Below are 27,364 nucleotides of genomic sequence, written 5' to 3' on the forward strand. Positions count from 1 at the left end.
CTTAGCCCCGCCTAACTTAAATGTGTTGAGAACACTTACCGTATTGCACAATTGGGCAAAATCCCCTAACACAAAGCCTATTTCACAATAAAATGTCTGGTATCTCATGTAACTTACTGAACAGTGCACTGAAAGCCAGAACAGGACGGTTCAAGTGTGTTGGTTGCTGACCCTCATGATCACATGGTTTGCCTGGGGGCTGTGCTCGCTGCCCCTGCCCAGCATTACAAAAAAGGACCCTACTGTAGATCGCCAGCCTGGGAAAAGATCCAAACTAAATGCATATCACTTCTGCACTATTATAAAAAGTCAAAAAACCATAAACTGAACCAAGGTGAAGTCAGGGATCTTCTGTACCAGGTGTGTTAGGGAAGGTCAAGCGCTCCTGTCTGTCCAGGAACCATAGTGGTATGGGGTAAAGTTCCACAGTAGAAAGTTCTACAGCGGAGAACCACTAGGACTCAAGCACCAAGGGTCACAGGTTGCGCAGGAAGACTGGATGCTTCTCTGTGGGCGATGAGAAGCCACGAGCGACTCAGGAAGGCTGCAGAGCTCTGGGCAGGTGGGACAGCTGAGGGCTGCAATGAAGAGGGACAGGTGGAGCTGGGAGACCAGGTGGGGAGAGCCCGCTACCCTCGAACAAAAGGCGACAAAGGTCTGGACTGGGATGATGGAGATGGTGGAAGGTAATGGGATATTCATGAAACAGAACTGGAAAGCCATGGAAATGAAATAAGAGACGGAGGGAAATCCGAACATGACTTTAATTGCCATCAGTATAAAACGTGTTGAATTAAAATGAATTGGTATTTCTAGACTGATGATGACATCACAATAATGGAAGGAAACCAATTTTGATTTTGAACCTGGTTAAGGAGAAAGTATAGACAAGAGAAAAGCAGAGGCTCTGGAGTCACACAAATGTCACCGTTGAGATTCGTCCCCACTCTTCATTCCCTTCCCTGTAAACCCAGGCAAGCGACACCTGCCTCACAGCACTGGTAACAAATAGGGAAGTGCACACGTTCCCAGGTCAGACAGGACAGCCAGGGATCAGCGGCACATGAGGAGGTGACAGGTGGTCACTAAACTGAGCTCAGGTGCATACACAGCATTTTACGTCACCTTGAGATGGCTCCTCCTGTGACCTCTCGAAGAAGGCGGCAGTGGTGAGTAACGAACTCCAGGAGCTTATTAGCATACATGATCTTCAGGCCGTCTGGATGAGACTCAACGATCTGCTCTACAATCACCTAGCAGAAGGAAGAGCGTTTTATTTTTATTCATTTATTTGTTTGTTTGTTTGTGTTTTTGTTTGTTTTTAAAGCACCTAAAAGAGAAGTATGAACTATACACTACAGAGAAAAGAATCGAGTAAACCTTAAAAATGCACTTCGTTCTTCCTCCTCCCCACTCAGTATGCTTTCTAAACAGGAGGTAAGTAACACTGGCATGAAAATCTAGGTCCCGGGATTTGGGAATACTGCTCCAACCCTGGGGGACACAGAGGCTGAGGGACAGAGACTGGCCTGAAGCTAAAACATCACACACACTCATCTGCTTCCCTTCTGAGCTTAAAGGCGAAATACTGTATCTGCAGACAACAGCTCTGTACCATCTTCACCCTGGCCTTATCCTCTACTGTCTCCAGAACAGGGAAAGGGCTGTGATGGAAAGTGATGGAAGAAAACACATCTTATTTTGCTTTAGTATTTTATTTTTTTTTGGTGAGGCTGAGTTGCAGGAGGTGAATGACAAGCATAGAAACTTAAAATACAAACGTGGCCACAGTTCATTTAATGACATGGAAACGTAAAGTACTTCCCTAATTTAGCATATTAGATTCAATTCAATGAAAAGGGCATAAATTAAATAACTAAAATATTTTCATTTAGTGACAAAGAATAATGTGATCTTTTTCACCCCCACAGAGAGAGCTATAAACTATAATAGGATACATACAAAGAACTGACAGATCATTTACTTTTAGTAGTCTTAATGAAGCTGAGACGATTACTGAAATTAATCCTTCAATTTACTTCTATCACTGGGATACTGTCTCGTTTTAAAACTGGAAGCCTTTCATCCTGAAGTCATGGTGGGTAGCTTTATACTTACTGGACAGAAAGAGCACTCGCACTGGCAGGTGACTGGAAGAAAGCCCTCAAACGCTGAGACTGGCTTCATGACTTCTGTCAGCCTGAACTAGATGAATCCGACGCTCTCTAAGTTGGAAGCTGCTGATTGCTGGTGGCCTCACATGGTGCAGCCCATACTCCGGCCGCTCAGAGGCAGGATACACTGACTCCCTGTATTTAACTGTATCCTTATAGGTCAAGAACACTGGGTAACCAAGTTCCAGACTTACGGTACGACTCCGCTAAATCACCCTTCAAAGCCCTTTATCTTTGAATATTCCCTCCCTCTCACCTTCCTAGCCTGGCAAACTCCCCCATGGTCTTCAAGACTTAAGCCACATCAATTCTGCGAAGACGCCTCCCCTCACAGACTTTCCCTGTGCACAGAGCTGTCTTCCAGCTCCTCCAGTGGGCACGGGCGCCTTGGTGGGGTCACGCTTTTTGGCAACTTCATTAACGTATAACTTATGGAAATGGAAATTGACCTGAAAATGTTCTGATCCGTACCTTCTTCCTAGGCAAGTCCCTCACCCCTACTAAATTAAGATGATCCCTGAGTTATGGCATCACTGGAAGAGACAAGAGCGCATGCCTGATTCCTGCCATGCTGATGGGCTCCAAGCGGGACCAACCTTTTCTTACAACCAGAAGAGCAGGAACTAAGAGAATCTTCAAGGAAGAGCCCTGAGCTCTCTCGCACCCAGTCAAGAAACGAAGCCAGATTAGATGCTCTGTGTTTGTGGAATGAGGTGCATGGGGGCACAAACCTCATCCATGTACGGTTTCACCAGTATTTGACCAACTGATGCCTCTGCATCCCGTGTCTTGTCAATTGTAGCATAAGTCTGGAGGCAGTGCCGTATGATGTCCACATTGGAAGTCTGAAGCCCTTCTAGCAGCAGGCCTCCCAGGGACTGCTGCAGCATGGCCGTAATGTGGGCTATACGCTGCAAGAACAGAGAGACCAGGAAAGAAGGTCCAACAGTTTCTAAAAGCTCAAATATATGTGTATAATTTATATACATATGTGTTATATATATAAAGCGAGCCTCTAATTCTACCAGAATATATGTAAGATTAAAATCCCAACATTTCCTAGAGAATAACAATGAATCTCTTTCTCCCCATGATTGCTTGCTTGCTTGCTTTCTTTCTTTCTTTTTTAAAGGTTTTTTATTTATTTATTTGTCGAGAGAGAGCACAAGCACATAAGTAGGCACAGGCAGAAAGAGAAGCAGGCTTCCTGCCAAGCAAGGAGCCCAAGGTGGGACTCGATCCCAGGACCCTGGGATCATGACCTAAGCCAGAGGCAGTGGCTTAACTGACTGAGCCACTGAGGCGTCCCCTCCCTATGATTTCTTTGAAAGTAAGTCGGCTTCATCAAAGTGAAGTTTAGACAATTACGGAACGACAAAAAGTTATTTGCCTCTTAAGCTACAGAGTAAATCTGACAAACGTGCATTTAAACCCAGTCAAGGGCTTTGGATAAATGAACTCTGACTACATCATATGATGTGTCAAGTTACATGAAATTCAGAATTAATTTTACTTGCATAGTTTGGAGACTACGCTTGTGTCTTTACACAAAATCTATCTAGTGTGACATAATGGAAGCAGGGTCCCAAGCAGGAGATACTAAAAAAAAAAAAATTCAAAGCTAGCTTCAAAATCCTGTAGAGTAGCAATTATCAGGGGGCAATGCTAGGTCAAACCAAAATCATCCAGGAAATTCGCAAACAGCAAATTGAAAATCGAAACCAACACTTACTGGTCTTACTTTGTCCAGAAGAGGCATGCCTTTACTCTGAAAAGCATGAAAGTGTAACTGGTTAAATTCTGTGGCAATTCTCTCCAAAATCTGTCTAGTCCAGAGAGGGCTAGTAGAGACAATTAGAGAAGTGTAATTCCCAAAGTTAAAACCTGCCACCCCCACCGCCCCCCCATGCCTTACAGCGCTCAGGCACCTGCAAATGCACGCCATCAATTTTCAGGACAAACTCTCTGTGCAGCAGGCCCCTGGTGCGAGGGGTGAGGAGCGGGGAGGTCATAGAAGCCACCGACGCAGCCTGGTCCGGGCCACAGGGCCCAGGCAAGGGGATGGAGCTATTTTAGGTCAGTGTGGGTACAGCTGCATGTTTCCACCACGTTTCTCAAGCTCTCCCATTTGTGCCCTTATTCTCCCATTCCCTAACCCCCTCCTCTCTCTTGCCCTGTCCTACCGTTCATACGCGAATCCCCCTCTTCTTCTCCACCTACCTCATTCTCCCTCCCAAGTACCTCCCCAGTACCAACTACTGCTGTCTCCTCAATCAGCTAAAACTGACCGCCTAGCAGCAACCTGGGAAATTGCTCAGAGCAGAGGACTCCAAGTTTACATTTACCCAACGGCAGAAAGAGCAAGCTCGGTGCTCTGGGAGCTGGTGAGAAATCACTCACAGTGCATCTGCCATCAAGTGGACTGGATACACTTCCCTCTTGCCCCCCACATTAGAAAGCGTCAACCCCACTCAAAAGGAGGCCGAACAGTGAAAGAAAAAAAAAAAACACAACAATGGCCCCAAAGCCCCTGCTGGGCTCTATGAGGCATCCCACATCTGAGGATGGGCAGTCAGGTAGTGAGGAAACACACTGTAAGGAAACCCAAAAATGTCTGGAGACCTGCCACGGTGTGCCCCATCCCAGAGCATCAGAACTGGTGTGGAGGGAAGGCAGGCGCTGGGCATGACCAATGCAGAAGCCTAATCCCAACCTCTACTGACTGATCCCATGCGCATTTCCTATTTATCCTTATCTCGGCATTTCTGGGCCTAGCAGAGCAAGATGGATTTACCATGCGCTGACACTGCTCTGGCTTTCCTGACTCCAGAGCTCAGAGCTGCTCTTCTGGAGAAAAAAATCCTCCAAGGTAATTCTGAGCAAGAAAGCGCACAATGGCTGTTTATCAAGGACAGTGCGGCAAAGGGACAGGATTGTAGACACAGAGCTCACTGAGGTGTTTCTATCCGAGGAGCACAGCAGCAGCAGCAAAGACGAGAAGAACACTGGAGGGCCAGCTCCCCAGGGGCTGAATGTGGACATGGCTGGAGGGGCTGCAGGTGCTGCCAAGGGCCGCAGCAAAGCAGAGCCGCTGGAGACACACGGGCTGCAGAAGGGCCGCGTACAGACTGTCTGCTAAGTGTGGACAAACCGGGGCAGAAGCACGAGTGCAACGGGCTAGAGACACAAGCACAGTGGAGGCTGACCACTTAGTTGAATGCCTTGATGTGAAAGGGTCAGAGACCTAGGACCAGAGAATCGCTTCCTTTGGGATGTGTCCGTTCTTAATCTCCATCATGAGACATGTGGAGCATATGGTCTCTCAAGTTCCTTCCAAATCTAAAACCTTAATTCCTATAATTTAGAAACCTAACTCCGCCTGCAGGGGGAGGGACTGTTAGCCTCACACAACAGAGCACGCAGGGCACGCAGGGCAACAGGCGACCTTGACGCAGGCAGCCCAGCTGGTATGTGCAGAACCAGCCCGGGCTACTCCCACTGCACCACTGTGTGTCTCACGGTGCTGACAGGACCTAACAACTCATTTTCTGAGTCACTCATCTACCCTGGCTGATTGAAAATTCACACCAGGAAGGGAACAAGACAATCACAGTATAACAAAGAGAGCCATCATCTTTTTCCTATTTCATAAGCTTTTTCTTTCCTGTTTGTAAATTTCAAATGGATGTGTCCTATACTGTTTCATAATAATATAATGCTGGTGCAAAATACATCAATGGTAATACTCTGGGCATGTCTAGGAAAAAAAATGAGATGGAGAAAAACCAAGATGAATGGTAGGTATGCCTTAAAGATCAACAGGACTTTGCTAGTCCTCAGGGAAGGTGGTTCCAAATATACTTTTCCACTGCAAGCATAATGAAGTGTTGGAACTGTGGTCTATAACCAAAGGGTTTATAGGAACATGTTATAGATTTCACCATTTCATGCTCTCCACTCTCCTGGAGCTACATTCTAGCCACAAACCTGGATTTTCTTCTTGTTTAGAAATGAATTCTAACTAAGCTGTCCCCACCTAATTAGACTGGATGTGAAATATTAATTTATGTTCTACTTAGTTAAAAAAAAATGCTGGGGAGGAGTCAAGATGGCGGAGAAGTAGCAGGCTGAGACTACTTCAGCTACCCGGAGATCAGCTAGATAGCTTATCTAAAGATTGCAAACACCTGAAAATCCATCGGCAGATCGAAGAGAAGAAGAACAGCAATTCTGGAAACAGAAAAACAACCACCTTCTCAAAGGTAGGACCGGCGGAGAAGTGAATCCAAAGTGACGGGAAGATAGACCCTGGGGGGAGGGGCCGGCTCCCGGCAAGCGGCGGAGCAACCGCGCACAAAATCAGGACTTTTAAAAGTCTGTTCCGCTGAGGGACATCGCTCCAGAGGCTAAACCAGGGCGAAGCCCACGCGGGGTCAGCGTGACCTCAGGTCCCGCAGGGTCACAGAAGGATCGGGGGTGTCTGAGTGTCGCAGAGTTTGCGGGCATTGGAACGGGAAAGCCGGCTACAGAGACAGAGCCGACAGTAAGCTCGCAGCTCGGTGTTACCTTGAACCGGTCGCAGGCTCGGTGAGCTCGGAGCGCGGCCGGAGGTCAGGCAGACGGGAGTAACTGGGCGCTGTTCTCTGAGGGCGCACTGAGGAGTGGGGCCCTGGGCTCTCGGCTCCTCGGGGCTGGAGACCAGAGGCCGCCATTTGTATTCCCGCCCTCCGGAACTCTACGGAAAGCGCTCAGGGAACAAAAGCTCCTGAAAGCAAACCCGAGCGGATTACTCACCCCGGCCCCTGATAAGGGCGTTGCAATTCCGCCCGGGGCAAAGACACAGGAGAATCACTACAACAGGCCCCTCCCCCAGAAGATCAACAAGAAATCCAGCCGAGACCAAGTTTACCTACCAAGGAGTGCGGTTTCAATACCAAGGAGAGCAGCAGAATTCCAGAGGAGGAAAAAAGCACGGAACTCATGGCTTTTTCCCTGTGATTTTTTTTAGTCTTGCAGTTAATTTAATTTTTTTCTTTTTCATTTTTTGTTTTTTTTCCTCACCTTCTGGTAAATTTTTTTTTAACTTTAACCTTTTCCTTTTTTAACGTTTTTTAACTAGTTTATCCAATATATATATTTTTTCTTTTTTATATTTCTCTTATTTGTTTTCTTTTTTTAAATTCTTCTCTTTTATTTTTTTCTTTTTTTTTTTCTTTCTTCCTTTTTGAACCTCTTTTTATCCCCTTTCTCCCCCCTCACGATTTGGGACCTCTTCTAATTTGGTTAAAGCATATTTCCCTGGGGTTGTTGCCACCCTTTTAGTATTTTACGTGCCCCTTCATATACTCTAATCTGGACAAAATGACAAGACGGAAAAATTCAACACAAAAAAAAGAACAAGAGGCAGTACCAAAGGCTAGGGACCTAATCAATACAGACATCGGTAATATGTCAGATCTAGAGTTCAGAATGACAATTCTCAAGGTTCTAGCCGGGCTCGAAAAAGGCATGGAAGATATTAGAGAAACCCTCTCGAGAGATATAAAAGCCCTTTCTGGAGAAATAAAAGAACTAAAATCTAACCAAGTTGAAATCAAAAAAGCTATTAATGAGGTGCAATCAAAAATGGAGGCTCTCACTGCTAGGATAAATGAGGCAGAAGAAAGAATTAGTGATATAGAAGACCAAATGACAGAGAATAAAGAAGCTGAGCAAAAGAGGGACAAACAGCTACTGGACCACGAGGGGAGAATTCGAGAGATAAGTGACACCATAAGACGAAACAACATTAGAATAATTGGGATTCCAGAAGAAGAAGAAAGAGAGAGAGGAGCAGAAGGTATACTAGAGAGAATTATTGGGGAGAATTTCCCCAATATAGCAAAGGGAACGAGCATCAAAATTCAGGAGGTTCAGAGAACGCCCCTCAAAATCAATAAGAATAGGCCCACACCCCGTCACCTAATAGTAAAATTTACAAGTCTCAGTGACAAAGAGAAAATTCTGAAAGCAGCCCGGGAAAAGAAGTCTGTAACATACAATGGTAAAAATATTAGATTGGCAGCTGACTTATCCACAGAGACCTGGCAGGCCAGAAAGAGCTGGCATGATATTTTCAGAGCACTAAATGAGAAAAACATGCAGCCCAGAATACTATATCCAGCTAGGCTATCATTGAAAATAGAAGGAGAGATTAAAAGCTTCCAGGACAAACAACAACTGAAAGAATTTGCAAACACCAAACCAGCTCTACAGGAAATCTTGAAAGTGGTCCTCTAAGCAAAGAGAGAGCCTACAAGTGGTAGATCAGAAAGGAACAGAGACCATATACAGTAACAGTCACCTTACAGGCAATACAATGGCACTAAATTCATATCTCTCAATAGTTACCCTGAATGTTAATGGGCTTAATGCCCCTGTCAAAAGACACAGGGTATAAGAATGGATAAAAAAACAAAACCCATCTATATGTTGCCTCCAAAAAACTCATTTTAAGCCCGACGACACCTCCAGATTTAAAGTGAGGGGGTGGAAAAGAATTTACCATGCTAATGGACATCAGAAGAAAGCAGGAGTGGCAATCCTTATATCAGATCAATTAGATTTTAAGCCAAAGACTATAATAAGAGATGAGGAAGGACACTATATCATACTCAAAGGGTGTGTCCAACAAGAAGATTTAACAATTTTAAATATCTATGCCCCCAACGTGGGAGCAGCCAACTATATAAACCAATTAATAACAAAATCAAAGAAACACATCAACAATAATACAATAATAGTAGGGGACTTTAACACTCCCCTCACTGAAATGGACAGATCATCCAAGCAAAAGATCAGCAAGGAAATAAAGGCCTTAAACGACACACTGGACCAGATGGACATCACAGATATATTCAGAACATTTCATCCCAAAGTAACAGAATACACATTCTTCTCTAGTGCACATGGAACATTCTCCAGAATAGATCACATACTCGGTCCTAAATCAGGACTCAACCGGTATCAAAAGATTGGGATCATTCCCTGCATATTTTCAGACCACAATGCTCTAAAGCTAGAACTCAACCACAAAAGGAAGTTTGAAAAGAACCAAAATACATGGAGACTAAACAGCATCCTTCTAAAGAATGAATGGGTCAACCGGGAAATTAAAGAAGAATTGAAAAAAATCATGGAAACAAATGATAATGAAAATACAACGGTTCAAAATCTGTGGGAAACAACAAAGGCAGTCCTGAGAGGAAAATATATAGCGGTACAAGCCTTTCTCAAGAAACAAGAAAGGTCTCAGGTACACAACCTAACCCTACACCTAAAGGAGCTGGAGAAAGAACAAGAAAGAAACCCTAAGCCCAGCAGGAGAAGAGAAATCATAAAGATCAGAGCAGAAATCAATGAAATAGAAACCAAAAAAACAATAGAGCAAATCAACGAAAGTAGGAGCTGGTTCTTTGAAAGAATTAATAAAATTGATAAACCCCTGGCCCGACTTCTCAAAAAGAAAAGAGAAAGGACCCAAATAAATAAAATCATGAATGAAAGAGGAGAGATCACAACTAACACCAAAGAAATACAAACTATTATAAGAACATACTATGAGCAACTCTACGGCAATAAATTTGACAATCTGGAAGAAATGGATGCATTCCTAGAAACATATAAACTACCACAACTGAACCAGGAAGAAACAGAAAGCCTGAACAGACCCATAACCAGTAAGGAGATTGAAACAGTCATCAAAAATCTCCAAACAAACAAAAGCCCAGGGCCAGACGGCTTCCCGGGGGAATTCTACCAAACATTTAAAGAAGAACTAATTCCTATTCTCCTAAAACTGTTCCAAAAATAGAAATGGAAGGAAAACTTCCAAACTCATTTTATGAGGCCAGCATCACCTTGATCCCAAAACCAGACAAGGATCCCATCAAAAAAGAGAGCTACAGACCAATATCCTTGATGAACACAGATGCGAAAATACTCAACAAAATACTAGCCAATAGGATTCAACAGTACATTAAAAAGATTATTCACCAAGACCAAGTGGGATTTATTCCAGGGCTACAAGGTTGGTTCAACATCCGCAAATCAGTCAATGTGATACAACACATCAATAAAAGAAAGAACAAGAACCATATGATACTCTCAATAGATGCTGAAAAAGCATTTGACAAAGTACAGCATCCCTTCCTGATCAAAACGCTTCAAAGTGTAGGGATAGAAGGCACATACCTCAATATCATCAAAGCCGTATATGAAAAACCCACCGCAAATATCATTCTCAATGGAGAAAAACTGAAAGCTTTTCCGCTAAGGTCAGGAACACGGCAGGGATGTCCATTATCACCACTGCTATTCAACGTAGTACTAGAGGTCGTAGCCTCAGCAATCAGACAACAAAAGGAAATTAAAGGCATCCAAATCGGCAAAGAAGAAGTCAAATTATCACTCTTCGCAGATGATATGATACTATATGTGGAAAACCCAAAAGACTCCACTCCAAAACTGCTAGAACTTATACAGGAATTCAGTAAAGTGTCAGGATATAAAATCAATGCACAGAAATCAGTTGCATTTCTCTACACCAACAGCAAGACAGAAGAAAGAGATATTAAGGAGTCAATCCCATTTACAATTGCATCCAAAACCATAAGATACCTAGGAATAAACCTAACCAAAGAGACACAGAATCTATACTCAGAAAACTATAAAGTACTCATGAAAGAAATTAAGGAAGACACAAAGAAATGGAAAAATGTTCCATGCTCCTGGATTGGAAGAATAAATATTGTGAAAATGTCTATGCTACCTAAAGAAATCTACACATTTAATGCAATTCCTATCAAAGTACCATCCATCTTTTTTAAAGAAATGGAACAAATAATGCTAAAATTTATATGGAACCAGAATAGACCTCGAATAGCCAAAGGGATATTGAAAAAGAAAGCCAACGTTGTTGGCATCACAATTCCGGACTTCAAGCTCTATTACAAAGCTGTCATCATCAAGACAGCATGGTACTGGCACAAAAACAGACCCATAGATCAATGGAACAGAATAGAGAGCCCAGAAATAGACCCTCAACTCTATGGTCAACTAATCTTCGACAAAGCAGGAAAGAATGTCCAATGGAAAAAAGACAGCCTCTTCAATAAATGGTGCTGGGAAAATTGGACAGCCACATGCAGAAAAATGAAATTGGACCATTTCCTTACACCACACACAAAAATAGACTCAAAATGGATGAAGGACCTCAATGTGCGAAAGGAATCCATCAAAATCCTTGAGGAGACCACAGGCAGCAACCTCTTCGACCTCAGCCGCAGCAACATCTTCCTAGGAACATCGCCAAAGGCAAAGGAAGCAAGGGCAAAAATGAACTATTGGGATTTCATCAAGATCAAAAGCTTTTGCACAGCAAAGGAAACAGTTAACAAAACCAAAAGACAACTGACAGAATGGGAGAAGATATTTGCAAACGACATATCAGATAAAGGACTAGTGTCCAGAATCTATAAAGAACTTAGCAAACTCAACACCCAAAGAACAAATAATCCAATCAAGAAATGGGCAGAGGACATGAACAGACATTTCTGCAAAGAAGACATCCAGATGGCCAACAGACACATGAAAAAGTGCTCCATATCACTCGGCATCAGGGAAATACAAATCAAAACCACAATGCGATATCACCTCACACCAGTCAGAATGGCTAAAATCAACAAGTCAGGAAATGACAGATGCTGGCGAGGATGCGGAGAAAGGGGAACCCTCCTACACTGCTGCTAGGAATGCAAGCTGGTGCAACCTCTCTGGAAAACAGCATGGAGGTTCCTCAAAATGTTGAAAATAGAACTGCCCTATGACCCAGCAATTGCACTATTGGGTATTTATCCTAAAGATACAAACGTAGTGATCCAAAGGGGCACGTGTACCCGAATGTTTATAGCAGCAATGTCCACAATAGCCAAACTATGGAAAGAACCTAGATGTCCATCCACAGATGAATGGATCAAGAAGATGTGGTATATATACACAATGGAATACTATGCAGCCATCAAAAGAAATGAAATCTTGCCATTTGCGACAACATGGATGGAACTAGAGTATCATGCTTAGTGAAATAAGTCAAGCAGAGAAAGACAACTATCATATGATCTCCCTGATATGAGGAAGTGGTGATGCAACATGGGGGCTTAAGTGGGTACGAGAAGAATAAATGAAAGAATCTGGGAATGGAGGGAGACAAACCATAAGTGACTCTTAATCTCACAAAACAAACTGAGGGTTGCTGGGGGGAGGGGGTTTGGGAGAGGGGGGTGGGATTATGGACATTGGGGAGGGTATGTGCTTTGGTGAGTGCTGTGAAGTGTGTAAACCTGGTGATTCACAGACCTGTACCCCTGGGGATAAAAATATATGTTTATAAAAAATAAAAAATTTTAAATTAAAAAAAAAAAAATGCTTACCTGCTTGCTTTTAGTGCAGAGGTTTCTTTAGAACTTTGTGAATTTAAGATTTTTTCAATCTTTTCAACTGATCAAATAACTTGTATAAGCCTCAACACACACATCTATAAAAATAAAAATTAAGCAAACAAAAAACGTCACCATCTTTACTCTTAATCATCTTTATTTCCCATGCTAAATGCAGGAAAATATAAGACCAAAAGTTAACTTCAAATATATAGGGCATGCTATATTTTGAATATTTCTATGAAACACAGAATTCTCAAGAATGCAAATCTTAGTTCTAGAATAAGCATACTTCCATATTCTATTGCAAGTTTATAGAGAAAAAAAAAAAAACAAACCCTAGACTTTGCTTTCTCATATTCTATACTCTTATTTCTTCTTTTCCCCATCCTGAATCTTTCTATGGGCATTTCTTTCCTATTTTTTTAAAAAGATTTGTTTATTTGAGAGAGAGAGAGACTGCATGTGCGCGTGCAGGGGAGGGGCAGAGGGAGAGAGAGAATCTCGAGCAGACATCCTGCTGAGCATAGAGCTCAATGCGGGGCTCAATCTCATGACCCTGAGATCATGACCTGAGCCAAAATCAAGAGTCGGACGTTTAACCAACTGAGCCACCAGGCGCCCCTCCATTTGTTTTCTTATGGCCCTCTATTCATGTTTTAACTTTGGCTTCCCATCGTACTGACCCTCTCAGTTTACATGTGCATATACCTATATGGCCAAGCACCAAATCATTAAAGACCTTTTACACTACAAATATTATCAAAGAGGTTGAGGGACATTATGAAAACTCTCATCCTTAAAGAACAAAAAAATACAAAGTCATCCATTCAATAAATAGTTACTGAACACCCCTGGGAGCTCGACATTCATTCCGACGGGGGGTGGGGGAGGAGGGGGACACAAGAAAATAAAGCAAGAAATACACCCTGCTCTCATAAAGCTTACTGTTTTGTCTGGAAGCGCATGACAAGCATTCTTTGGACAAAAGCTGTGAGGAGATCCAGAGGCGAATTAAACAGAAGGTCCCTCAAACAGGCTTTCTCCCCACTGAGATTTTAACAAATATCCTAATAATACACATAGAAAACATAGTACAGAGCAGCAGGCGAGAGTCAGAAGCCCAGACTCCCAATGCCCGCTGTGACCCTACATCGTTATGATCATGAATGACATCGGGGACACTTGAAACTGGAGATAGCACTAAGGGGCACACTCCCGGGGTGAGCCCTCAGATGTACAGAGCCGTTGCCTGTCTCACACACCTGAAACTAAGCCAACATCACATGCTAACTACTGGGAATCGAAAAAATTAAAGTGAACACCAGAACATAAAGAACACAGGATCAGAAAATAACAACAAACCTACGGCAGAATCCTGAGTTTGCTTTGGAAAGCCCACTTCTCCCCTAATCTCTAATATAGGCCTATTTTCTTTACAGGGCCGCTGACAATTTATACAGTCGTTAACTGTCAAGCGCTGCACCGACAACAGTTATCACGGTTCCTTGTTCTGCAAAAAGTGAGTGATCTTGAGATTGTGTGGGTACCTCTGAAATTCTGTCTTATTATTTCAGGTAGATAACGTGACATAATGCATAAAATGCACATGCGTGAGAGCTTTGAAAAAAAGCTGAATAGTGCTGACAAGTTCGTGGAGAAAAGAGGAGAGGGCTTCAACGGGCATGCAGCATAAGAAATCTACTGGAGGGTACCTTTTTCTTCCTTATGTCCTGTTGTTTACACATTAGTTCATCTACTGCCCGAATTCCTTCACTGATTGATAACCTCAGACTCTTTAAAAGAATAAAAAATAAAACGTATTACAGACATTGTTTTGTCACATTATCAAGTTCCTACATCTCATTCAATTCCACAGAACTTAATACCTGTGCACCAGTACTATGCAGATATTGACCAAAAAAAAAAAAAAAAAAAAAAAAACATGATATACCAGACATAGTTACTGTTGAGGGGACTCATGATCTAGGGGCATAATGACACGAAGGCAGGATCGCACGGCCAGAAGAAGAATGACACATATACAGTGAAAGTTATGGGGATGAGGGGGCTTAGAATGGAGAACAGATAATATGAAGCAAAGTACAGGAGAGTCTGGAAATGCGACGGGGCTCGAATCGGACTCTGAAAGCCATGTGTACACAGCTGACGAGGTGGGGAGGGGATGGGGGGCAGATGTAAGTGCAGACATACTCAGGGGCAGGGGCAGACAGGCACACAGCCATGTGCACTGCAGGCTTCCTTCTGGAGAGAAGCAAAAATAGGAATGGAGGGCCAACTTCACTGAGTTGAGGTCTTTAGATTCTGCATATTTTGGAGAACGAGAGAATGTCAAAGCACTGATGCATGATGATGAAATGTGGGTATGGAAATACCAGGAATCAAGAATGAAGAACAGAAGACCAGAAAAAGGCAGAGCACAGAGGTAGAGAAACATGTCCAGAAGCTAATGAATAAAGAGATAATTAGGAATTAGGGCCAAAACAAAGGTTAACAGAAACAACTAGAATTAAGTAAGCATATCACAAAAATTCCACAGGAAGGTGAATTAATTCACTCCATCAACATTATGAAACACCTCCTGGATGTCAGTATTGTGGCAGCCCACAGGGATACAATGAAGACAGATATAGTCATTTCCATCAGAGGTCTGAATCTCACAGAACAGCTTCAGAGTTGGGACCAGAAAGGCAGGTCAGGCCTGTGGCTGAGCAGGACCAAAGTGGCCATAAAAACAGGCCATGGAAAAGGGAGGGGATACGGTGATGGCAGGGGGTGAGGTGGGATGGGAGCCTGTGTGAGTAGAGCAAATCTGCCTCCAGGGAGAGAAGAGTGGGAGGCCAAAGGAAGGCTAGGCTTGGGAAACAACACCACTATGAGGCCCCGGGAGGAAGAGGCACACCAAGGAGGCAGTGGGAGAGAGCCCCACAGTGGCTGGTGTGGAATCCAGCAGCGGACCAAAAAATCCCTTCCATTCCAAGGAAAAGTACCTTTAACAAGATTTTGTAAAATTCAAATGAGACATAAACCATGGAAAGTATTGGCTACCTCAAGGCACAACTCAAGATTTTTACCTGTTTCATGAACTCTTTCCTGCCTGCCCCTCCTCTAGGCTTCTCAGCACTGATATTTCCATTACTCCGCATTTTTCTTGGTTCTAACCATGTACTGTGTCTTCCCTTAAATTATGTTCTCCTTATATTCTCTCTAGGATGCAGGCACTGTCTTAGGGGAGGGATGCACGAGGCCACTCAATCTAGAGGAGATAGACAAGGAAGGATGGTGTCGTTTATGACAAGTTTCGACAGGGCATCAGAACGGACAGAGGCCGTAAGTCAGGGCACCAGACACAGACGGGGGTTGGGGGGAGACAGGGCAGCACAGTTTTCTGTTAGAAGTGATGCCACAACTGCCCCTCCACTGTTCACCCAGGTGGAGTTCCTATTCCCAATGGCTTAGAGGTGGGGAGTCCCATTCCCACAACAGAGATTTTTCTGAGAGAACATTCAAATGTAACATTTATTAAGTATTACATTTTATTTATATTATCCTTCAGTTCCATTAGGGATTACACAGTTTTTGTAGATCAGCCCAGGAACCTAACCACACGTAGATTACGTGGGGTGGGGGGGATATTTACAAGATTACAAACTGTTAAAATACAAGTCATTCGTAAGTTAGAAACCACTTACATATGACCAAAGTGGCATTAATAAGTTGAATTTGGAAATATGCTTGCTCTCCCCTGACATTTTAAGGTTGTCTACTCTGAGAATATGTCTTCTTCAAATCGAACATGTTTTTTTAGGTTTTTAGCATATGCAAAACCAAAATCATTTACAACTCTTCTGAAGGTGAATATTATAATCATGAACTGTTAAAATACAACCACCAGTACCACCAAACTAACAGATGAAAAGAATTCTTAGAGAAAAGCCAACGAGGACAACTGGCGTCACAGCAGACTGTTTTCATTAATTGAGGACTTACCAGAACTTCTCGTAACTGTCCCAAAGGCACAGAAAGTTGATTGAGGTCTTTGTCCATGCCAACCTAAAGGCAAAACCAGGTTGGCACAAACACATCACGATAAGGAGTAATAGTGACGTATCTATTTAACGATCAAAGCAGTACCAGATTTAAGTTATTTTTTTGGCACAACCGTATTTTGCTACATAACTAGCTAAACAACAGAAGTGGTATTTGGCCATTAATGTTCATAGAATATGAAAAAAATCTGTTGAAATACATGAACCTATAAAAATAAGGGAAGTCATGAGAAACAGAAGTTTCCTTAAGAACAATTTGCCTTTAGATGACATTTTAAATGAATGTGAAAAATTTTCACAGAAGGTGAACAGTTCTCTGTCTGTAATTGATGATACTCAGCCAGCTGATGTGAAAGTCTGACGGGCTACGTCTCTCTTAAACATTATTATAAGCCTTGCGAAAAATAGAAATTAAACAGAAGTAAAATTTTCTAGGTTTTTAATCCTATTGGGATATTTATCTTAGTGGTATATTTCCCAAAAGCAAATGTGCATCATTAATTTTAATGCTTCTTGAAATTCCCACGGAGCTGCAACTTTCTGTGCTTCTCTGGACAAACAGATTTAAAACAAAATGAAGTATCAACAAGGAGACTTTTCTGCCAAGTAACAAAATTCAACATTTCTAAACGGCTTTTACAAACAATTGATAAGCTCACTGCAAATCATTCTTATATTTTTATAAAACCAAACTTTTTAAATATCAATATTGGCCAATGTTCCCTCAACCTAGCTCTGGCTAACAGATATACCTGGGAGTAAATTAAACATTGTAAGAGTGGTGGACATTTGCTCCTACAAATTAGTCTAAATCAAGGAAGACTTCAGGGTAATCACTTAGCAACTAATAAAACAACCCCTTGGGTATTATTATCCTTTACTTTTCACTGTTGACTAATGAATTTGAAACATAATCAAACTAGAGCAACCTTAAATGAATAAAAACTAAAACAAACAAAAAAAATGTATTCCAAAAAGTTTAGTTTTTTTATTTATGAAATTGGTAATTTCTTCAAGTTTCTGGTGGGGTTGGTGGGGTAATCAACTGAAAGGTTTCTAAAAACTCTGCCCTTTTAATAAATATGAAGGAGAGAGAAAATGTGTGTGTGTGTGTGTGTGTGTGTGTGTGTGTGTGTGTGTAGGACTTGTGAATTTCAGGTTTACCAAGTTTGTGGAAAGGTTGACAAAATCTGCATAATCCTTGTTGATGAGCTCGACCATGGCTGTTTTAAAAGTTTATAGTAGAGTTCCAGATCTCCTCTTAGTTCCTCCAGCTGGACACGCTTTCTACAGTCAGACACAAAGTGATCAACGTCGAAATCTTCCTGAAAATCAAACGAGAAAGAAAAAATGATTGCACTGATACCAGATTTTACGTAGAAAAATAAGATCAGAGAAAGAATAAGAGGCCGTATTACTGCAGGGGAACACACACAGGGACATCATGGGGTCTGCTCACTTCCTAAGATTATGGGAAAGGGGGCCCCTCACCAAGACCATTCTCTCCAGTTGCCTAACTCTACAGGCATTTTATTTCTTTTAATTATACATTTCAAAGAGGGTCTTCTCAAAATAGAAACAGCTTTTTTTCTTAATTTTAAAAGTAACAAATGTTCACTGTCAAACTTTCAACCAACCAAGAAATACTTATGTAAGAGAGAAAAAAAAAATCACCCACTCTCTAATGCTCTGCAGTTAAGCACTGTTAATGTTTATTTTTCTTCACTATTTAACACAGCGATTCACATCCTTCCAGACTTTGTTTTGGTCTTTCTCTTTACCTTTTTTTTTTTTAAGATTTTATTTATTTGAGAGAGAGAGATGGAGAGAACAAGTGGGAGGAGGGGCAGAGGGAGAAGCTGGCTCTCTGCTGAGCTGGGAGCCTGATGCCAGGGTTCATTCCAAGACCCTGAAATCAAGATCTCAACCGAAGGCAGACGCTTAACTGACTGAGCCACCCAGGTGCCATAGTCTTTCTCTTTAAAATATAAATTACTTTTGGGGTGCCTGGCTGGTTCAGTGGGTTAAGGCCTCTGTCGTTATCTCAGGTCATGATCCCAGGGTTATAGGTTCAAGCCCCGCATTGGGCTTTCTGCTCAGCAGGGAGCCTGCTTCCCTGTCTCTCTCTCTGCCTGCCTCTCTGCCTACTTGTGATCTCTGTCTAATAAATAAATAATTAAAAAAAAATAAAATATTAATTACTTTTTAAAGAAACTGACATATAATGGACACATGTTAGTTTCAGGCGTACAACATAAAAATTCCATATTTTTATCTGTTGTGAAATGATCACCCTAAGACTAGTTAACATCCATACCAAACATACACATTTTTTTCTTGTGCTAAGAACTCTTAAGCTTTAGCAACTTTAAATACATAATAATATATGGCACCTGGGTAGCTCAGTGAGTTAAGGCCTCTGCCTTTGGCTCAGGTCATGATTCCAGGGTCCTGGGATTGAGCCCCACATCAGGCTCTCTTCTCAGCAGGGAGCCTGTTTCCTCCTCTCTGCCTGCCTCTCTTCCTAATTGTGATCTCTGTCAAATAAATAAATAAAATCTTTAAAAAAATATATATATATATAATATACTATGCAGCCATCAAAAGAAATGAAATCTTGCCATGTGCAATGACGTGGATGGAACTAGAGGGTATGCTGAGTGAAATAATCAGAGAAAGACAATTATCATACAATCTCCCTGATATGAGGAATTTGAGAGGCAAAGTGGGGGGTGTGGGGGTAGGGAAGAAAAAATGAAACAAGATTGGATTTGGAGGGGGGCACCTGGGTGGCTCAGTGGGTTAAAGCCTCTGCCTTCGGCTCAGGTCATGATCACAGGGTCCTGGAATTGAGCCCCACATCGGGCTCTCTGCTCAACAGGGATCCTGTTTCCTCCTCTCTCTCTGCCTGCCTCTCTGCCTACTTGTGATTTCTGTCTGTCCAATAAATAAATAAAATCTTTAAAAAAAAAAGATTGGATGGGGAGGGAGACAAACCATAAGAGACTCTTAATCTCACAAAACAAACTGAGGGTTGCTGGGGGGAGGGGTGTAGGGAGAGGGTGGTGGGGTTGTGGACATTGGGGAAGGTATGTACTACGGCGAGTGCTGGGAAGTGTGTAAGCCTGACAATTCACAGACCTGTAACCCTGGGGCTAATAATACATATTTCTAATAAAAAATAATAACATTAATATACAATAATACACAGTATTATTTACTACAGTCACTATGATGTACATTACATCCCCAAGGCTTATCTTATTAACTGGAAGTTTATACCACTGGACCCCTTCATCTATTTCCTCCACAACCTCGCCTCTGGCAACCACCAATCTGTTCTCTATGACTTCATTTTGTTTTGTTTTTTAGATTCCACATGTGAGGGAGATCATACAGTATTTCTCTTTCTCTGTCTGACTTATTTCACTCAGTACAATATCCTCAAGGTCCATCCATGTTGTTGCAAATGGCAAGACTTCCTTCTTTTTATGGTTGAGTAATATTCCATCATATACACACACATTTTCTTTATCCATTCACCCCGTTGGTGGACACTTTAGTTATTTCCAAGTCTTGGTTGTTGTAAATACTGTGATACTCACTACAGTGAGTGTGAGTCTTGCTGGCCGCTAGAGCCAGGTGATCTAGAGGTATACCCTGGGTAGCAACTGCCAACCTCGGGGCATCATACGAGCATTCAAGCTCCTTTCCAGGAGATACCAGAAAGCAGAAGCAAGGTAAAGGGACAGCGCAAAGATGGTACCCATCAGCTCCATCTTTGGAGAATACCTTACTAGGCTCCCAGATCCATGCTAAATTAGATGCCTGCCCCTCAGGGCTTTAAGATAAGCAAATGAGCCTCTTTCACAGAAATCTGAACCCATTTCAGTCTGCTGCTTCTGTCCTGAGTTCCAGGGTGGGTCAGTCTACTCGTGTGACTGCTTTAAGAACTGTTTCTCAGTTTGCCTTGTGGGTCTCATGGGTGCAAGCTCTGATGGCTTTCAAAGCTGGATGTTTTGGGGTCTTGTCTCTTAGATGTATGTCTTGGAAGTTGGGGTGCCAGAAGTGGGGCTCAAACCCTTTGCTCTTCAGGGAGAAGCCTGGGATTTTGAGTACCCTCCCAATCCCAGGTCACTGTACCAGGGGTGGGGTTTATGGCAAGACTGATTCTTACTTCAACATAGGTTTTTTTCCTTACTCACCTAATGTGTAGGAGTCACTCAGCTAGTTGTAGGGTTTTTTCCACAGGAAATTTTTCCATATGGAGCTATAGATTCAGTGTGTATTTCATAGAAGAGATGAGTTCAAGATCCTCCTATGCCACCATCTTGAATGGAAACCCCAGACCTTCTCTATGTATGTGTGTACACACACATATGTGTACACACACACACACACACACAAATATTCATGCTCTTCTAAACTATTTCCCAGCTAGGGGCACCTGGGTGGCTCAGTGGGTTAAGCCTCTGCCTTCCGCTCAGGTCATATCTCAGGGTCCTGAGATCAAGCCTCACATCAGGCTCTCTGCTCAGCTGGGAGCCTACTTTCCCCCCTCTCTCTGCCTGTCTCTGCCTCCTTGTGACCTCTCTCTCTGTTAAATAAATAAATAAAATCTTAAAAAAAGAATTAAAAAATAAAAACCCATTCTATTAAAAAAAATTTCCCATCTAAAAATATAACTTGAATGTCTTTACGTAACGCACATACATTTCTATTAATATTTTATGTGCATGCTGAGTGTCCCATTGAACAGATGTTCCAAATCTTTCATAACCTATTTCCAAGTATTGGTCTCACAGGATTAGCTATCCTGTGTTTCCCCTTTACAATTCTGTGATACCCGGGTAGGCTTATATGCTTAGAGGCAATAAATTACTATCTACTTCCCCTGTGACTCTGCTACTCCATGACCTGTTTAGTCAGCAAGAATCAAATGTGATGATTCCCAAACTAGTTAAGGACACCTACACTTACTTCGTAAGTATACAGCTTCATTAAACTCTATGTAAATCAACAAAATATGACTGCAAAAAAAAAATCACTGTTCTTTTGAAAACTAACACAGCTACTTTGGAAAGATTTGATACAAAGAAATCAATAAAAATTTTTGCTAAGTTAGGTATGGGTGAGATGACCAAGTACCAGGCAGGGAGGGAGTGATCACAGGATTCTCACTCAATTCAGTTAAAGAAACTGAAACTGAAGGCAAAAAAAGACAACATAGAAAGCTTTTTTTAAAAAGATTCTTTTTATTTATTTGAGACACAGACAGACAGTATGAGCAGGGACAGGGGCAATGGGAGAAGGAGATTCCCTGCTGAACAGGGAGTCCAATGCGGGACTCCATCCCAGGACTCCAAGGTCATGACCTGAACCGAAGGTAGATGCCTAACCTATTGAGTGAACCAAGTGCTGTGATAACTCAGAAATCTAATCTGCAGGCCAGTTTCCAGAGAAAGGACCTGGCACTGTTTCAATGGAGAATAAATGTACATATATTTTTTCCAAATAAAATCCTAAAAACTGTATGTACCATTCCCTAAGAGTACTTGTTTAAACTGACTTTTTTAGTTAATCAACCAAAGACTGACCCTGCTAGTGTCGGAGAGAAGGACTTCATACCAAACCGTAATTTCACAGTCATCTACAGAAAGCCACCTGCTTCTTACACTGGTGACCAAATGAGCCTGGACCTTTCTCTCCTGAGACCATCTCAGACCTTATATCATAGTTATGTAGTACATCACGGGAGGGGGTCTCGGTTCATAATCCTGGCCATCCTACTCACCAACTGTATACCTTTAGGTCGATCACTTTCCCTGCCTCAGTTACACATTGTTGAAGTTCTTGAACTTCATGGTGGCATTCTAAATTGTATAACTGGGGTGCCTATGTGGTTAAGCATCTGCCTTTGGCTCAGGTCATGATCCCAGTCTCTTGGGTTTGAGTTCCACATCAGGCGCTCTGCTGAGCAAGGAGCCTGCTTCTCCCTCTGTCCCTTCCTCCTGCTCCTGCACCTTCTCACTCTCAAATAAAATCTTAAATAAATAAATAAATAAATAAATAATATAACTTAGCCTCAGTGAACAAATGCTATTAGGTAATATTAGTACTCAACTTACCATTTATGCATTTGTTCTCAGATAAACAAAAGTTGCATAACACATGACTAAATAACTCGGAACATCTGTGAATACTGGGTTAGGCAGCATTTGCTGTGAAAAGCAAACCCAAACTCACAGTGCCATAATAGAGACCCATTTCACTTAACCAAGAATGGTTTTACTACTTTAGGAATGGTTTTACTTTATAGTGTAGATTTCCCAAGTATTCAAAAAGAAAGTATTTACAATCCATACATTTATGGTCAACTGATTTTTCACAAGGATGCCAAGACCATTTAATGGGGGGAAAAACAGTCTTTTCGAGTGCCTACTACTGGGACAAGTGAATATCTACATGCAAAAGAATGAACTTGGAACAGCAACGTCACACATACACAAAAATATAACTCAAAATGGATCAAAGATTTAAATGTAAGAGTAAAAACTGTAACACTCAGAGAAAACAGGTGAAAATCTGTATGACTTTGGATCAGGAAAAGCTTTCTTAGACATGATACACAAAGCAATAAGAAATATTAGATAAGCTGAACTTGATCAAAATAAAAACTTTCGTGTGTCAAAGGACACTACGGAGAACGTGAAAAGACAACCCACAGAATGGGAGAGAGTATCTGCAAATCATTTGTCTGACAAGGATCTAATAACCAGAATATGCAAATATACTCTTAGAACTCAACAACAAAAAGACAAATAACCTAATTTAAAAACAAGCCGAAGACTTTTGAATAGACATTTCTCCAAAGATGATACACAGACGGTCAAGAGCACATGTTGGGATGTTCGACATTCTTAGTCATTGGGGAAATGCGAATCAAAAGCACATGCAGATGCCACGTCACACCCACTAGGACAACTATGGTAACATAAGAAAAAGAAAAAGAGAAAAAAAGGAAGAAAAGTGCTGGCAAGAAGGCGGAGAAGCTGGAACCCTCCTGTATTGTCGGTGAGAATGTAAAACAGTGTGGCTAAGGCAGCAAACAGCTCGATAGCTCCTCAAGAAGTTACACACGTACAATTACCCAGCAGTTCTACGTCTAGGGGTATGACACTGACAGAACTGACAACAGATGTTCCTGCCACAACCTGTACATGAATGTGCACAGCAGCGCTGCTCATAACAGCCAAAAGAGTATATACCCAACGTCCATCAACTGATGAATGGATACACAACCATAAAAAGGAATAAACTGTTACATGCTACAACACGAGTGAAGTCTGAAAACATTCTACTCTCAGGTTAAAGGAAGCCAGACACAAAAGGTCACGTGTTATACAATTCCACTGATATGAGATGTTCCAGAAAAGGCAAATCCATAAAAACAGAAAGTAGATTCATGATTGCCAGGGAATAAGGGGAGGGGAGAATTGGAACTAAGAGGTTTATTTTTCGGGTGATGGAAGCATTCTGGAATTAGACAGAAGTGACATATGTACCATATACACAGTAAATATACTAAAAACCAGAGAAGAGTACACTTTAAAATGGCAACTATTATGCTTTGTGAATTACATTTTGATGAAAAATGAAACAACTTAAATATCAACAAGTTAAATGCTAGGATACATTAAAAAAAATCCAAAGTAACACTAATCACAGGAACAATGGTATAGCTACATGAATTTCAGACAAAGCAGATTTCAGAGAAGGAAAATTATCAGGCATAAAGACCAGCATTACATCATGATAAAGAAATCGACTGACCAAGAAGACACAATTATCCTTAATGTATGTGTGCTTGATCAACACAAGTGAGACACAACCTAACAGAACTGCAGGGAGAAATAAACAATTCCATTATCACAGCTGGTGACTTCAACACTTCTCCATCATTAATGGGCCGATCCAGCAGCAGGGCAACAAGGATTTGACAGATGTGGACATTCAGTCCAGACATGGCACACTTAACACCACCATCAATTACCGTACAACAGATGTACACAGACAATTTCGCCCAGTAATAGTGCAACACACATTCTTCTTAAGCTCATATGGAACACTCATCAAGACAGAATAATTCTGGGCCACAAAACACAACAAATTTTTAAAAATAAAAATTATACCAAGTATGTTCTCAGACCGCAATGGAATTAAAAATCAGTAACAGAAGACAGCTGAAGAAGTCCAAAATACATGGAGATTAAATGACACACTTCTAAATGACAGGAGAGCAGTCTCAACCAAATACAATGTAGCAAAATGTGTGGAATGCTGCTTAAAGGGAAAATACAGTACTGAATGCAAATATTAGAAAAAAAAAAGATTAAAGTCAATAATCTATGCTTCCATTTTAAGCAACAACAACAAAATCAAATCTACAGTAAGGAGGGGCTCCTGGGTGGTTCAGTTGGTTAATCATCTGCCTTTGGCTCAGGACATGGTCCTAGGGTCCTGGGACAGCGCCCTGCATCAGAGCTTCCTGCTCAGGGAGGCTGCTTCTCTGACTCCCATTCCTCCTGCCTGTATTCCCTCTCTCACTGACTCTCTCTGTGTCAAATAAAATCATTAAAAAAAAAACCCTAAAGGAAGTAGAAAAAAATAAAAATTAGAGCAGAAATCAATATAATTAAAACCAGGAATTTTTTTTTAAATCAATAAACCCCAAGTCTGTTTCTTTGAAAACATCAATAAAACAGATACACCCTTAGCCAGGCAAACAAAGAAAAAACGGTAGAAGACATAAATTACTAATATCAGATGAAAGAAGGGATGGCTACTGCTAACAATCCCAATCACTGTAAATTCAACCAAACATTTATGGAATACTACACAATTCTCTAAAATCTCTTCCAGAAAGTAAAAGTAGAAGGAATACTTCCTAAATCATTCTAGGAGATCATTATTACCCTGACATCAAAACCAATACTACAAGAAAAGAAACTACAAACTAGTATCTCTCATGAACACAGACACAAAAATCTTCAACAAAAATTAGCAAATAAAAGCAAACACTATATTAAAAAATTATACACCAGGATCATGTAGGATTTATTCCAGGTATGCAACATTAGAAAATGTTCAACATTAGAAAATCAATGTGATCCATCATATCAACAGAAAAAAAAATCACATGATCATATCAATGAAGGGAGGAAAAAAAACATTTAACAAAATCCACACCTCTTCATTATTAACCCTCAGGAAACTAGGAATAGGAGGACTTCCTCAACTTGATAAAGAATGTCTCCAAAAATCCACAGCTAACATGATATTAATACTGAGAAAATAGAAGACAGGGAATCAAGGCAAGGATGTCCCTCCTACTACTACTATTCAATACTATACTGGAAGGCCAAACTAATGAAATAAGGTAAGAAAAGGAAACAAAAGGTATACAACCTGGGAAAAAATAAAACTTTGTTCACAGATGACATGACTGTCTACAGAAAATACAAAGACTTCACACCCCACACCCTCCTGAAACTAGTCAAGTGATTATAGCAAGTCTGCACAATACACAGTTAAAATACAGAAGTCAATTGCTTTCCAATGATGTATCAGACAAAGGGCCAGTATTCAAAATTTATAAAGAATTTATCAAACTCAACATCCAAAAAACAAAAAAATCCAGTCAAGAAATAGACAGAAGACATGAACAGACCAAAGAAGACATCCAAATGGCCAACAGACACATGAAAAAGGGCTCCACATCACTCAGCATCAGGGAAATACAAATCAAAACACCACCTTACATCAGTCAAAATGGCTAAAATTAACAAGTCAGGAAACAACAGATGTTGGCGAGGATGTGGAGAAAGGGGAATCCTCCTACACTGTTGGTGGGAATGCAACTCTGGAAAACAGTATGGAGGCTCCTCAAAAAGTTAAAAATGTAACAACCCAACGACTTAGCAATTGCCCTATTAGATGTTTATCCAAAGTATACAAAGTGATTTGAAGGGGCAAAAGCACCCCGATGTTTATAGTCAAACTACTGAAAGAGCCCAGATGTCCATCAACAGATGAATGGATAAAGAAGATGTGGTACACACACACACACACACACACACACACATTACTCAGCCATCAAAAAGAACAAAATCTTGCCATTTGCAAGGACATGGATGGAACGAGAGGAAGACAAATACCATATAGTTTCAGTCACATGTGGAACTTAAGACACAACAGATGAATATAGGAGAAGGGAAGGAAAAATAGAAACCGACAGGGAGGCAAATCACAAGAGACTTAACTACAGGAAACAAACTGAGGGTTACTGGAGAGGGGAAAGTTGGGGTAACTGGGTGAGGGGTATTAAGGAGGGCACTTGTTGGGATGAGCTCTGGGTGTTGTATGCAACCAGTGAATCACGAAATTCTAACCATGAAACTAAAAGTACACTATATGTTAACGAGATTGAATTTTAATTAAAAAATTTAAAAAGTCAATTGCTTTCCTATATACCAGCAATGTACAAGTGGAATTTGAAGTTAAAAACACAAGACCATTTACATTAGCATACCAAAAAAAATTAATACTTAGGTGCAAATCTAACGAAATATGCACAAGATCTATA

The 27,364-nt window shown here is 41.3% G+C and overlaps 1 protein-coding gene across 4 annotated transcripts in view; it reads right to left on the minus strand.

Annotated features, from left to right (window-relative positions):
• Positions 1-506: 506 nt before the first annotated feature.
• Positions 507-27,364, minus strand: part of LOC309857251 (conserved oligomeric Golgi complex subunit 2-like) — a 36,687-nt gene continuing 9,829 nt past the window's right edge. Inside the window, exons 1-5 of one of the 4 annotated variants that reach the window (XM_082750020.1) lie at positions 4,969-6,169; positions 3,907-4,015; positions 2,906-3,085; positions 1,126-1,253; positions 507-578 (exon numbers count right to left, since the gene is read on the minus strand). In XM_082750020.1, coding sequence (XP_082606146.1) covers positions 536-578; positions 1,126-1,253; positions 2,906-3,085; positions 3,907-4,015; positions 4,969-5,216 — 708 coding nt within the window. In that variant the 5' untranslated portion in view covers positions 5,217-6,169 and the 3' untranslated portion in view covers positions 507-535. Of the gene's footprint in view, positions 579-1,125; positions 1,254-2,905; positions 3,086-3,906; positions 4,016-4,968; positions 6,170-17,697; positions 18,045-27,364 lie in introns of those variants that run through there. The other 3 variants (XM_082750022.1, XM_082750021.1, XR_014307578.1) reach the window with 3 other exon arrangements.

The sequence above is a fragment of the Mustela nivalis genome (assembly GCF_964662115.1).
Source record: "Mustela nivalis genome assembly, contig: HAP1_SCAFFOLD_556, whole genome shotgun sequence".
Taxonomy (NCBI): Eukaryota; Metazoa; Chordata; class Mammalia; order Carnivora; family Mustelidae; genus Mustela; species Mustela nivalis.